General features: G+C 38.5%; 1 protein-coding gene across 29 annotated transcripts in view; it reads left to right on the forward strand.

Annotated features, from left to right (window-relative positions):
• Window positions 1–14,300, forward strand: part of DOCK9 (dedicator of cytokinesis 9) — a 303,837-nt gene that overhangs the window by 178,602 nt on the left and 110,935 nt on the right. For all 29 annotated transcript variants that reach the window (XM_064362199.1, XM_064362208.1, XM_064362204.1 and 26 more), the window contains exons 9-13: window positions 4–71; window positions 9,359–9,433; window positions 10,591–10,731; window positions 11,203–11,406; window positions 11,795–11,917. In XM_064362199.1, coding sequence (XP_064218269.1) covers window positions 4–71; window positions 9,359–9,433; window positions 10,591–10,731; window positions 11,203–11,406; window positions 11,795–11,917 — 611 coding nt within the window. The remainder of the gene's footprint in view (window positions 1–3; window positions 72–9,358; window positions 9,434–10,590; window positions 10,732–11,202; window positions 11,407–11,794; window positions 11,918–14,300) is intronic.

The following is a 14,300-nucleotide window of genomic DNA, read 5'->3' on the forward strand; positions in this document are numbered from 1 at the left end:
TAGATGATGAACAAAGCAAATTGGAAGGTTCTGGTTCCGGTTTAGATAGCTACCTGCCGGAACTTGCCAAGGTAACATCATCTTATATCTTCTGTTCTTCATTGAATGCTGTTGAAGTATTTCTCATTTCATTGGTTTGTCCACAGTGGAATCTGTTGAAATCATAACAATTACATTGTGATTACCTCTCTCTTTTTCTGACCTGATTATGAGGTGACATGTACTCATGCAGTACGACTTTAGTCTGTCTTCTAAAACATACCCTACAAAGTATTCTCCATTTATTCTTAAGGGTTTTTTCCCCGATAATGCTTAACACTACATCACAAGTACTGAAGAAATAGCTGAAACACACAGGTGGGTGTTCTCATAATAACATCTTACTTTCTGTGTTGACACGTGCTCTCCCTTACTTGGGTTAATAGACACAGTTCCAAAGAGGAAGGACCTGGTATCTTGCCATGAAAACCAGGGGTTGCCTGAGTTTCAGAAATTGTTTCTAGATCACTCTCAATGTAAAGAAAAATAAGCTATTCCTGTGTCTTACAATTTTGAGAAATTTGAAAGTTACTGAAAAGCACAAAGAAAAGCCAACCAACCATACTGCCACCTCCCAGATTAAATATCTATTATGATGTTGCCTTTTTAGCTTCCATATTCTTAGAAGTTATAAAACATCAGTTATAGTTGAAGTTCTTTTAAACACTCTCCTTATTCCCATTCTCTTCTCTTCCCACAACCCGAATCAGAAACAAGCACTATTAAAAGTTTTATTTTCATTTTTATATCTTTACAAATAAATCTGTCATAATGATATATATGGTGTTTAATATGTTTAAAAATGTTTTACAAACACTAACATACTATATGTATTGTTCTGCAATTTAAAAAACATTAAAATTCACCCCTTTTATTTGTACTGTATAGACATTGCAACTGTTCTGTATTTTTATTTGTTTCTATTATAAACAATGCTACAATGAGTATCCTTGTTCTTGTCTCCTTGTGTGCATCTGTGAATGATTCTTTCTTAAATGAGAGAAATATCTTTGTCTTCTCTAGCCCTTTGCACTCTTATTCTGTTACTGCCCTTTTATTCTTTTTTGATACTAGAGTGAAATGGTGGCTCTCCACACCCACATCTTAAACACTATAATAGAACATGGTTTATCTATATAGGATTATAAATAGACTAGCATTCAGCATTGACCTTTATTTTAAGACAATATGGCTGTTCTCAAATATAAAATCTCCCTCCCTGGCTGGGACTTTAGAACATTGTTTTTCTTCAGGACTTGACTGTTACCACAGTATCTTTTTAGCACCTGCCTATTAAAGCTAATTTTAGTGCCACCATTGTAACCACCTCCTAGTCTGGGAAGAGTTTTGGCTTGTGTGTTTGTGTTTTTGTGTTATGAATGTCTGTGTATCATATCTTGCATTGAGATTTGCTTTTTTGTTTCTGGATATTTGGGGGTTCCTAATTTCCCAAAACAAAATGTTTGCACCTGTTTGGGTTTTAGTTTGTTTCAGCAGGTAATATATGTGATGCTGTCTAGAATTCAGAGAGTAACCTTCCGCGCTTACTGGGTGAACAGAACAGATACCTAGAAGATTCGTGTTACTTGAACCTAATATTGATTAATTATAAATCTATGCTTTTTCCTGTGAGGATATACAAGAGCTGTCCCCTCCTTTCTTCTGTTACTACCCAGCCAATAAAATTCAGTATTGTTTGATTCTAAGACCTAGGGACATTTTTAAAATATATACATATATTTAATATAAATGTGTACATTTATGTATACTTGTATTTTTATAAGTATAATTATATATTTTTTTCATTTAAAATATTTGGAACTGGTTTTAAACAATACGTTACAAGTTAGCTTAAGCCATTTTAGTTGGTGAAATCAGTTTGATTTCAACCCCTGCTTCTTTTTGTTTCTATTTAGTTTTTTATTACTTTAATTGAGGTATAATTTACAAGAGCAGAATGTTCAAGCATGAATTTAGAGCTCAGTGGAGTTCACATTTGTACACTGATGTAAGCAGCCCTCAGGCTAGCTTGTACCTGAGACCCTTGTTATTTTGACCTCCATCACTGTAGATTAGTTTTGACTTTTCTAGACCTTTCTGTGAATGGAGTCATACATGTACTCTTTGTGTCAGGCTTCTTTAGCTAAACATTATGTGACTCACCTTAAAAAGTTTTGCTAGGCCAGGCGGGATGGCTCATGCCTGTAATCCCAGCACTTTGGGAGACTGAGGTGGGCAGATCAATTGAGGTCAGGAGTTCCAGACCAGCCTGGCCAACATAGTGAAACCCTGTCTCTACTAGAAAAATTCACCGAGTGTGATGGCAGGTGCCTGTAATCCCAGCTACTCGGGTGGCTAAGGCAGGAGAATAACTTCAACCCAGGAGCAGAGGTTGCAGTGAGCTGAAATCGTGCCACTGCAATCTGGCTTGAGTGACAGAGCAAGGCTGTGTCTCAAAAAAAAAAGGGATTTTTTTTTTTTTATGTAATAGAATTGAATGGAAAATATGAAAGGACACTGCCCTTAATAATAACATTTTTTTATGTAAAATATCATTATTAAGGGCAGAGTACTATATATATATACATATGTGTATATATATATATATATAATGTGTGTGTGTTTGTGTATATATATATAATGTGTGTGTGTGTCTTGCATAGTGTCTTGCAAACAAACATACAAGATATTTGTTTTTCTTAGTGTGCTCTTATATATATTTATTTACTTTCATTGGTATGTAATGTACATATTTTGGGGTCTGTGTGATATTTTGATGTCTGTATACAATGTGTGATGATCAAATCAGGGTAATTGGGATAGCCATCACCTCAGACATTTATCTTTGTGTTGCGAATGTTAAAACATTTCTTACTGGGAGTCACGGTCAAAACCTGAAAAATATATCCCTGTTAGAGGATTTACTGTTTTTTTCTTTTCCCCTAGCTTTCCCGTATTTTAAACATACTTTTATTTAGAAAGGTAGAAAAAGGTAGAAAATGTAGAAAGTAATTTTTTGAAGGGAAAAGCAATGAAGAAAATGGAGATAAGTTATTCACTCAGCACATGAGTATCTGTGGGCTTTGCCTTTTACAGGCCAGCTCGGTGGTGTCAGTGTGAGCAGCCGAGTTCTTGAGCAAGAGTGCAATTTTGGCTCTTCGTCATCTCCCTGTAGGATATCTGGACTATTTGCACTGGTTGAGAAGGCAAAGAAGTTGACCTGATAACTTGGTTGTCCCATTTTTAGGAAGAATGGATTCCATGGTTACAGAATCAGAGTAGGGAGAGGGGTGGGGAGGGAGAACTGTGCAAGTTTACTAGGGGATGAAGAGGTAAGGAGGTCAATATCAGGGAGGGAAGGTGCAAGAGAGGGTCAGGCTGGGAGGCAGGGCCACAGTTCAGTAAGATTGCAGAAAAAAGCCTAGAACAATGGGGGCAGGCAGAAGGTGGCTGAAGGTGTAATTGAATGGCAGGTTCCTTTCTAATCAGCTCCTCTTTCTGCCTCCTTCATCCTGTTGCCCTGGCTTTTGTTTTCCATTGTGACTGAGATGTAGCCAAACAGGATGTGACTGAGAGGAAGTTGTTTTAGTGCAAAAATACCTGATGTCTCATTCTGGAATATTATGGAAGGGCCCATTACTTACTGTGTGAGTGATGTAGGCTTACGTTTTCAGAATATTTTGCATAATCTTGGGACTTACGTTTGTACATTGAGTACTGAACATCTTTATTGTTTTCTTATTAGAGAACATACTGTATCTAGCTGAAAACTGTTTCTTTTCCTCCTATTGTCTGATATGAAACCAAACATTTTTTATTGTAAATATAACAGTGTATATAGCATCAGTCTTATAAATATTTTAGTTAGGTACACAAACCATAGTTCAAGTTAGCTAATTGAGTTGTTTTCTAGAAAGTCAAGGAGTAACATAATCAGGTTATAAACCCCATTATTAGTCATTTAATAATTTATTTCTCTGGTTAATTTGTATCTTAGGTGACATCAGAACATATGTCATCTCCTTATATAAAGATGTTGTGAAGAAAACCCACCTTATGTTTTCTTCTACAGCTTTTCTGTTTATGAGCTTTTATTTTTGTGCTCAAAGAATAGCAGCCAACTTTTACTTTGCTTTCCGCATGTGGTTCTGAAAGAGAAGTAGAGTTTTATCTGAATCCAGAATTCCTCACATCTTTTTACCTTTCAACTTTGTTTTAAACAAATGAACTTATCACTCCAGGTAAATCTTCCACAGTTGCATCCAGCGGAAAGTACTTCTCAGACTGTGTAGTCTCATGGACATGGAGTGAGGATTAAGGGCCATTCTCAGCAGAACTTGTCAGAACCCAAATGGTTTCACAGATACCTTTTCTGATTTCTTAAACCAAGTCTGTAATAAGTGCTTCATTCCCTAGATTCCAATCCAGAAAACAATATCCTTACACTATGACACAAAGGAGCTGGCTAGGCTTCTGTCTGTGGGGTCAGCTGGTGTTGCATTTCTGGGTCTCTTTTGTGAAGAGGATGAGCTGATGGTCCTGGGGAGTTAGGTGTCTTGGAAGTAGTGGAAATAAATCATGACAACTCTTTAAATTAGAGTATATATTCTAGCCTCAAAATGTTTTGCAGAGTCCTCCTATTCCAACCCATTCTGTTTAAATGACCCAACAGTCAACACAATGTTTCTGATAATTCAGCCTTAAAATAAGATGCTGTTGGCCATAGTCTTTGACTCTGTATTGTTTATCTACTCGCAGATAAACTTAAGACACAGAGTATGCCTAAAGCCAACAGCAGGCTTTCTGGAAAATCTTGAATGTTTGGTCCATAACTACTTCTTAAGACAAAGAAGAAAACCTTGTCGGGTGTGTCATTAGTGCTTGAATGTAGGGTTTACAGGACAGGGTGGGGCTGGGGAATCCTCCCTGCTTTAGATGAATCATTCTCTTCCTCGTCTTCTCAGCAAACACCAGTTTCTACAGAGAATAGCTCTGCCCTTGTCCAGTTTCTGTCTCCATTTTCCTCTCATTCTCCTCTCCACAGAACCCAGAGTAGTCAGTGGGCTTTGGGCAGGAAAGAGGCAACAGGGTGTCTGGGGAAAAGCCAGTTGGCTCTTCCTACCGTCACAATGTAGACTGACCACAGGTTATTTTAAGAGCAGAGCTGGTTTCCATCACTCCAAGAGCTGCTCAACTACAGTCTTTGGGATGGTATTTGTTATAGTTGTATTTTGTCCGCTCTTAGATTATGAAAGTACATATTACAACTATTTATTTTACTATCTTTACTAAAATTTTAATTAAAAATAAGTGTGCTTGTTACAGTAAGTAAACAGACCCAGAGTTGTATAAAGAGAAGTTCATCTTTTCCCTTCATCCTCCATTCTGACATTCCTGAGAACACTGACATTAATAACCTGTTGAAAGTCTCCTTTCACCAAACAGATTGCTCATAGAAATATAGATACATGTATGTAAGGTTTTAAAGATTTTTTATAAAAATATGTTCATGATAGATACATTATTTTGAAATTTGCTCTATCACTTAAAAATGTTTCATAGATGTCCCTCTGGATCAGCAGAAGGTCTGGTTCCCTCTTACATACATATCAGCAAGCTGCATGGTATTCCAGCTGTCACTCCTGCACAGTTTATTCAGCCATCACCCTATTAATGAACATTGAGGGTTTTTTCAGTTTTTTAGCCTCTGCAAACAGTATGTAATAAACAACATGATATTAAATACTTGTGCTCTTATTTCAGAAGGAGAAATTCTCCATTGTGGGATTTTTAAGTCAAAGGTTATTGTGTTTTTAATGCTTTAAATATTGCCAAGTTACTGTCCCAAAAAGCTGTAACAATTTACATTTCTGTTTCTCTGCATCGTCACCAGACGAGTGTAAAATGGCATTTTACTGTGCTTTCATTTGTATTTTGCTGGTTATTAGTGATATTTCTCACATTTTCATATGTTTATTTGCCATTGGTGTTTTTCTTCCTCTCTGACTTGCCTGTTCATATTCTTTACCTTTTTTTCTCCTTTCTTGTGTAGTGTAACAGTTTAGACTCTGAAGCCAGGTGACCTGAGTTAGAAGCCAGGCCTCTGTTTGATGATGTAAATCTTTGGGCAAAATACCAAACACTCATGCCTTAACTTAGTGTCTTCTCTTTTAATGAGCAGGGACGATAATAGTACCTGCCTCCTAGGGCTGTATAAAATTAAAATGGGCACTTAGGGTAATATCTAGCAAGTAGATATTGGCTATTATCAATAAACAGTAGTTCTTATCGTTGCTAATCTTCCAGAAACTGTTTCCTGACTCTGGGGCAAAGTCCTGCTCTCCCTGAACCACATTCGTCTACCTCCTAGATTTTACTTGGTAACTCCTTCAGCCTGTATTGGGCATCCCTTCTGTTTAATGCATCATCCTAGACCTTAGGAGGGATGGGAGGAACTTTAAGAAGCTGAATTTGCTTTTCATTTATCTCATAGCAGAGCTGTCAATGTATATCAGGTAGATTACAAGCTTTTAGGTTATTTTTACATCTAAAGTTGTCTCTTCTTTTCCAATAAATGATATCTATGGTAAGAATATATCTTTTGGGTGTTAATGACAAAATCAGAATGCTTTATGTCTATTTTGGCTAGTAGTTAATTGTTTCTCTTTTCATGTGTCTGCATTCCCATTTGTTCTTTAATTATACGGAGCTCATTAGCAGTTGTTCTTGCTTTATTCATTTCTTATCTCGTAGCACAGTCAACTTGAGCAACAAGCATCTTTCAGAAAGGCAGCAGGAGTTGCATCTACATTAAGAACCCACTCCTCTGTTCTAGTGTCTGAGATCATAACACAGTATTTGCCTTTGTTGAAGGGCTCAAGCGGATGATTCAGAAGTAGAATAGATAAGCGTTGGTGGTGGCTTGCAGCACCTAGTACTGACGGTTTTGTTAGGAAACACCACAGGCCATATGCAATGTAAAGCAAATTCTGTGAGTTCGGTTAGGTAGATTCCACTTGCACATGTTCTTGCTCTTTTGGTGTGAAAAAATTGGAAAGGTGATAGGCAGGATAGAATAGAATGAAGTGGTCCCATCTCCCATATGGAGAGCGCCTGCCTCCACCACAGGCACGAGTTTTGCCCTGGAAGCATAAACAGAAGATTGCAGGAATGCCCCTTCACCTCCATAGCCTTCAGGCTCCCATTTAGCATCAAGATAAACTCTGTGAGGTAAGAGACTTGAGGCATCATCTTGTTTAACATTTTTACCCAGAAATGAAAATGGAATCCAGAGAGGCTAAGTAGCTTGCACAGCTACTTAACTGAACTAGAACCAGAACCCAGTTTCCTAGTATTCTGGTGATCACTTTATTTAAACACAGACAGCTGATCATGATAGTCTGGATCATTGCTAAAGACCTATTACATACAACAATCACATGGCTAAGAAAATTAAGATGCTTATTTTCTCATTAGCCATGATTACAAATGTAATAATAGACTTTGTTCAGCCACCAACAGAGAAGAAAAGACACCTTTTCCGTTGTGGCCGTGAGTGCCCCATCCTCAAGTGCTGAGATGTGACTCATGTCTTTGGGGAAAGTAGCAAATGAGAGAGTACACTCTATTCCGACCCATAGACGTAACTGTGGAGACTGAGAGTAGTGGAGAGCTCTGACTGCCAAGAACAACAGAATATGGACTTGGAGGCACCAGGCATGAAAAATCGTAAAGATGAAGATGACTTCTATCTTGTGAATGTCTGGAAAGCCTCTCTTTCTTTCCGTTCCCAAATCCCACATCTCCAGCCCCCATATCTGCCACCATCTGTCTGTTTTCTTCCGTGGCTTCTCCTCTGTCCACCTCTTCAATGTTGGCCCCCTGGGATTTGTCCTCAGACTCACTTTCACCCTCTCCCTAAGGACGTCTCATCCACTCCCAAGACTTCCACCCACCTCTGTGCCAACATTCTCTAAGTCTGGAACTCCAGCCTTCCTCTCGGCCTTGTGCTCAAGTTTCATCCCTCTAGCTGTCTATTGGATGTTTCCAGTTGGAAATTCCACAGGCATCTCTACCCAGGCATCTCTACACAAAGGTGATACAGATATTGTCATCTTTTTTGCAGATGTGTTCTTCCTGAGTTTTCTGTCTTATTCATGGATTCACCATTCAGCAGACTGCCCAAGCTAGAAACATGGGATTTGTCAATTGGCCCTGCTGTGAGACTGGGGGGCTGGTGTTATAACCCAAGAAAGACATGTGGACCTCCAGGTCTTACCCTTTTTAACACATTGCCTCAGCCCTACCCAAGTGATGGTTCTGAAATGTGGAACTCATTTTATTCTCTTGCCTAAAATGTTGCAGGATATTTTAGATTCTGAATGAAATCCCCAGTCCTTAGATGCAAATCCCAGACTCATTTCTCTTCACTTTTTTTTTTTTTAATCATGCCCTGCCATTTAGTTGTGATGAGTGACTTGGTCATTGCTCAGGTGTGACTTGTCCCTTTGCACCTGCTGTGCCTTCTCCTAGAATGCACTTTTCTCCTTTCCTGGCCAAGTGTTCTTGTCCTTCAAGATGGGCCTTCCCTTGGGAGGTGGTTCCTGACTACTACCCCCTTGTCCAAGCAGGCTCCCACTGTTCCTTACACTTTATTTTGTCCTTATTACCTGTTGGTAAGCTGTCTCCCCACCTGGTATTCCTTGGCAGTAGGGACTTTCTTCCTTCAGATTTATGTCTCTAGGGCCTGGCCCATAAGAGGTGCTCAATGAATAGTGAATGAATCAGCATCTTGTCCTTCAAGATCAGCCATCGTTTTCTCTATCACACCATTCAAAATATATTCCTTCCTCTTTCCCTTCTTGTACCCAATCATAGACTAGACCCGATTAAATCCTTTCCAGCATCTGGGCTCATTTCCATCCTCAGTGTCTGTCTGTGCATCCTTTTCATTCAGCCAGGGATGTTCAGCTCGATTCTATCCCTTCATTCCAAGCCTATCCCATATTCCATTACTTCATGAAGCCTTTCTTGACACACAGATGCTTAATTATTCTCTTTTGCATTCTTTGTGTTGACTTTGATTCTACCACTGGTTGTGAGCTTCAGAAGGGCTGAATCTCATCTTCCTTCTCTTTTTTCCCTCCTAGTGGTTACCTTTTGTGCTGCACACTCCCTGGCACACACAGCAGCTCTCCAACACGAGGCAGAGCTTTCCAGCAGCCTCAGGCTTCAGGACTGGGCAGTTTTTAAATGTATTTGGACACCTTTGCAAGAAAAGGATTTTGTTAAATGTAATTTTTATTTATCTTGTTGTCAGAGTGCCAGAGAAGCAGAAATCAAACTGAAAAGTGAAAGCAGAGTCAAACTTTTTTATTTGGACCCAGATGCCCAGGTAAGAACTACCTAAATGTTTAACATTGAAAACCAAGTGTGGGAGAGAAAATCATCGATGGGCTTATTTGTTTATTTGTTTGCTTTGTTTATTTTGGAACAAGAATAATAACAATATAGAAAATTTGGGGAAAAGAGGAAAAATAAAAACATATAATCTCATCACCACAGCCTTACTATTGTGAATATTTGATATTCAATAGATTTTTGAAAATTGAGATTTACTCAAAGACATTCTCTGTTCACAAAGAACATCTGATTTACCTGTTAAAATAACCATCAGAAAATAACAGCTATCACTGAAGATGCCTGGGAGTTGAGATAATTCCTGGCCCAAGCTCAAATATAAACCTTTTCCATTTAACTGTAATAATAAGTACTTTTCTGTTTCCTCGTAGACCTTATAACCATATGTATGTGTGTATCTGTCTTTTTTTTTTTTTTTTTTGCTTTTAAGCAGTTTTTGTTTATCATGGTAAAATATACATAATATAAAATTCACCATTTTAACCATTTCTAAGTGTACAGTTCAGTGGCATTAAATACATTCTCGTTGTACAACCATTACCACCATCCATTTCCAGAACTTCTTCATTTTCCCAAATAGAAGCTTTGTACCAAATAATAACCTTCCTTTCCTTCTTCCCCCATCCCCTGGTAACCTCTGTTCTATGCTATGAATGTGCCTATTTTAGGAATCTCATAAATGTGAAATCATACAGTATTTGTCCTTTGTATCTGGCTTCTTAAACTTAACATAATATTTTCAAAGTCTATCTATATTGTAACATGTGTCAAAATTTCCTTCCTTTCTGTGGCTGAATGTTCCATTGTATGTATACGCTACATTTTATGTATCCTTATACATCTGTTGATGGACACTTGCTTGGATACTGGATGGACATTGGTTACGTTGTTCATAATCATAATTTTCAAGCTCTGTGCATTTTCAGTACCATCATGTCCTTGACCACTATTATAAACTATGTGTATAACTACTATAAACTGTAGAAACTGATTAGATAATAGCAACACTATTGTGAGTAAGTAAGTGTGTATAGCTTTTCCATGTTTTATTCTGTTTCCTTTGGATGCATTTATGATGATTTCTTAAAATAGGAGCATGATTTATTTATATGTTTACATTTTCTTTTAAAGAAGCTCGACTTCTTATCAGCTGAGCCAGAAGTGAAGCCATTCGAAGAGAAGTTTGGAAAAAGGATTCTTGTCAAGTGCAATGATTTATCTTTCAATTTGCAATGCTGTGTTGCTGAAAATGAAGAAGGACCCACTACAAATGTAATTTTTCTTTTTAAAAATAACGATTTTGGAAAAAATAGATATTTCAGATGTGCCTTGACAGTGCAGCCTGGATGAGAAATCCTAGTTCCTGTTATCAAAGAGGTGTAGTGTTTGGATGAGGATATGGAGGTTGTTTAGCCTGCAAGGACAGGATGTTCATGATGAAAGATGAGAGTGCTAGGTCTGTGCTCAGCATTCCAGGAGACAGAGTTCATCTTAGATGCTTCGGGGAACACATCTGTGCTTTCTATGAAGCCTATGTTAAGTAGCAAAACACATGAAGGTAAAATAATTATTTTGTTTGTTTTCTAAAATGTTTTGTAACCAAATTCTCTGTGTGCAAAATGACGAGACCGTTTATCTTTAGTAGTCATTTATGGCAGCAGTCCTAAATAGGTCCTGTCATTTCTCTTTTGTCCCTGTTTGAGCCATGGTGATTTTTGGATTGTTTTGTTTCGTTTTGTTCAGGTTGAGCCTTTCTTTGTTACTCTATCCCTGTTTGACATAAAATACAACCGAAAGATTTCTGCCGATTTCCACGTAGACCTGAACCATTTCTCAGTGAGGCAAATGCTGGCCACCGCATCCCCGGCTGTGATGAATGGCAGTGGGCAGAGCCCGTCCGTCCTCAAGGGCATCCTTCATGAAGCTGCCATGCAGTATCCAAAGCAGGTAGGGAGCACGAGCCCAGCATTCCTACTGTTCAGACTCACCTTACATGCTATGCAAATGCACCGAAAATGCTCAAATTAGACCTTGTAATGCACAAGTAAGTCATTAAACTCTTAATTAATAGTATTTATTGTTAGACCGTAAAAACAAGCTGAGAAAGAAGTGGCTTTTAATTTCTCATTTATTCTTTCTAAACGTTCCCCTAGCTACCTCTGCCACCAAATAGACTCTTTGAGCATATGATGAACTGTTTGTCAGCTGACTAGTTTGGCACTAGGTGCTTTTTGCTAGTTGTCCGGTTTCACTATTCTTTGCTGTTTAATGTTTACGGGATTTGTTTAATGCAGCTGTGAATTCTGCTTACTGAAGAAAATTGTTTGTCTCCTAGGGAATATTTTCAGTCACTTGTCCTCATCCAGATATATTTCTTGTGGCCAGAATTGAAAAAGTCCTTCAGGGAAGCATCACACATTGCGCTGAGCCATATATGAAAAGTTCAGACTCTTCTAAGGTATGAATGGCTTTTATGCTTTGTAACGGTAAAAAGCAATCTGAAAAGAGACCTTTATGTCAAAATAGAAATGCTTAATGAAATCAAACATAGCCATATTTTTAAAAGATGTAGAATATGCTACATGTACGTACTCCGTTCTTATTTTGTCCTTATTACTTTATGTCTTAATTTTGAAGGAAATGCAGTCCTATGTGTAAATAAAATGCTCCACTTGACTAAACAATTCTGACATCCTAAAATAATTTGCAAAGGAATTACCAGCTTAATAGTAAACTTTTCTCTGTTAGAAAGTAGATATATGATATTCAAATAGAGTTCATTCTATTTGTTGATGTGCCTCTTGGGTTCTGGAATTATATTTTGGTCCAGTTACACTTGAGGCTGGATGCTAGGAGATGCCCTTGGCTCAGATGGTCTGGCCAGTAGTGTCAGTGATTCAGGCTCCACTTGTTTTTTGCTGGAGGAGGCAGAGTTTTAGGTGGAATATGGAAAGAGAGCATACATGATGTATGTATTTTTTTTTTTCAAAATAGTGTTCATTACTTGGGAAGTGCCTAGGTGTGGACACACCATAGAATTATTAAATATTAGAGGTCATCTAGTCCAAGACGTGCTTTCATATTTCAGGACACTGAGGCTCACCAAGGCTTAGTGACCTGCTCAGTGTCTCCCAGCTGAAGCTGCCAGAGGGCACTTGACTGCCACTTTGTAGCATCTTGTGCTACCTGGCTATTATAATCTGTTGAGTGCTGTTATCCTTGCCAGTTTTACATATTTGTAGTTCTTTTTTAAAAAAAAAAATTTACATGGCTGTCTGAGAGGAAGCCTGGATTCACTGACAAGGACTGGTCAACAGTAGGAGTGGATACCCCAGAGGCAGTGAATGAGGTTTACTAAGTTGGATTCAGAGCTTTCTGTCTTCATCTCTGTGGGCACCCATGCATCATAGCTGTGTCCACAGGATGGAGGATGGCCATTCAGAAATGGATTTGGGAGTCAGAAGACCTGGGTGCTGCATGCCTAACTCATCTGGGTCCTTTGGACAAATCAAATCACCTCTCTGGCCTCCAGATGTTCCTTCTGTTTCTGAAGGATAATGTTACTTCCTGCCTCTGCCTTCCTCATAGGGACTGTGTTAGGATCAAACAGATCATGTACGAGACAGTGCCGTGGGCACCATAAATCACAGAAATCCCGGAAGACAATGTCATTTATTACAGCCCCAGTCAAGTAAAAGCCCATTTACCCAGGCACATTGTTTCCAACAGTAAGCCTTTTTGGCTGATAGAAGCAAAGTAAAGTTTGGTCCCTGGAGAGAAGCTGTTTTATTTTTTTAAACAAAGTCTGTAAAACCTTGGACGAGAAGCTCTTTTAGCTCTTTTATGTTTTGATTAATAATCAATGAAGGCTCCAGATAAGATCTCCTCCCCCAACTGTGTATGCCACACATTTCCAAGGCCCATCCACACCAACGTTGTTACTTCTGCCTGCCACATGCATGGTTTGAAAATTGGCAGCCCATGCTGGTGTAAAAATCACATATCACTGTAGGCTAAACTTACCTCTGCACACTCCTCCATGTCCACTGAGCATCTGCTGAAGTCTCATTGTTCTTCCTTATTTCTGGAATGTAGAGCTCCTCCATGTGTACATTATTCATGCATTTACTTTCCTGCCACCTCCAAAGCATTCAATTAAAGCAGGAATTAAGACTCAAGTATGTTACTTTAGCACAGTTTTGGCAGAGATGTTATAGTGAGATGATTTTTTTCTGTCTATCAAAGTCGTTTCTTCATGTTTTCCAAGATGGTCTAGAACATCATTTAGAGTAAATTTTCGTTTGAGGAAATTTTTATGAAAAGTATCTGTAGGTATCTGCTGTGAATAGATGTTTTTAAAAGAAAGAAAAGGGGAAAAAAGCCCAAAGGGCAAAAACAGTTTTCTTCCTCTGACTTTCACACATACTGTGTTCTATCTGCACCTTTCGTATGTCTGAGAGCTAAGTCCTCATGCACTGCAAAAAAGGCTTATTGATGCCTTATGTTTTACCTTTAAATTTTATGAAATTACTGTATTTTACTCCGCAACATATTCATTATTGTTAGAACAGAAAAATCTTGAACCTGAAAATGTTTAAGTAAATTGACCCTGCAGCTAGGTAGACCGCTGTACCCTATGACTCACACACCTAAACCCACTAAGTCGCCCCACCCAGGGAGGCAAGAACATACCTCACTGGAGAAGAAAGTGGGGAGGTCCTAGATGATTTCCTGACGTCTCTTCCCATCAGGATGTATTTTCCAGGTTACTCGTTAAGGCAGCAGTTCCCACGGCATGATCATGGTAGGATCATAAAGTTTCATAACTGGAAAGGATCATG

The sequence above is a fragment of the Aotus nancymaae genome, unplaced genomic scaffold, assembly GCF_030222135.1.
Source record: "Aotus nancymaae isolate 86718 unplaced genomic scaffold, 86718_ANA_hifiasm-v0.15.2.pri h1tg000048l, whole genome shotgun sequence".
NCBI lineage: Eukaryota > Metazoa > Chordata > Mammalia > Primates > Aotidae > Aotus > Aotus nancymaae.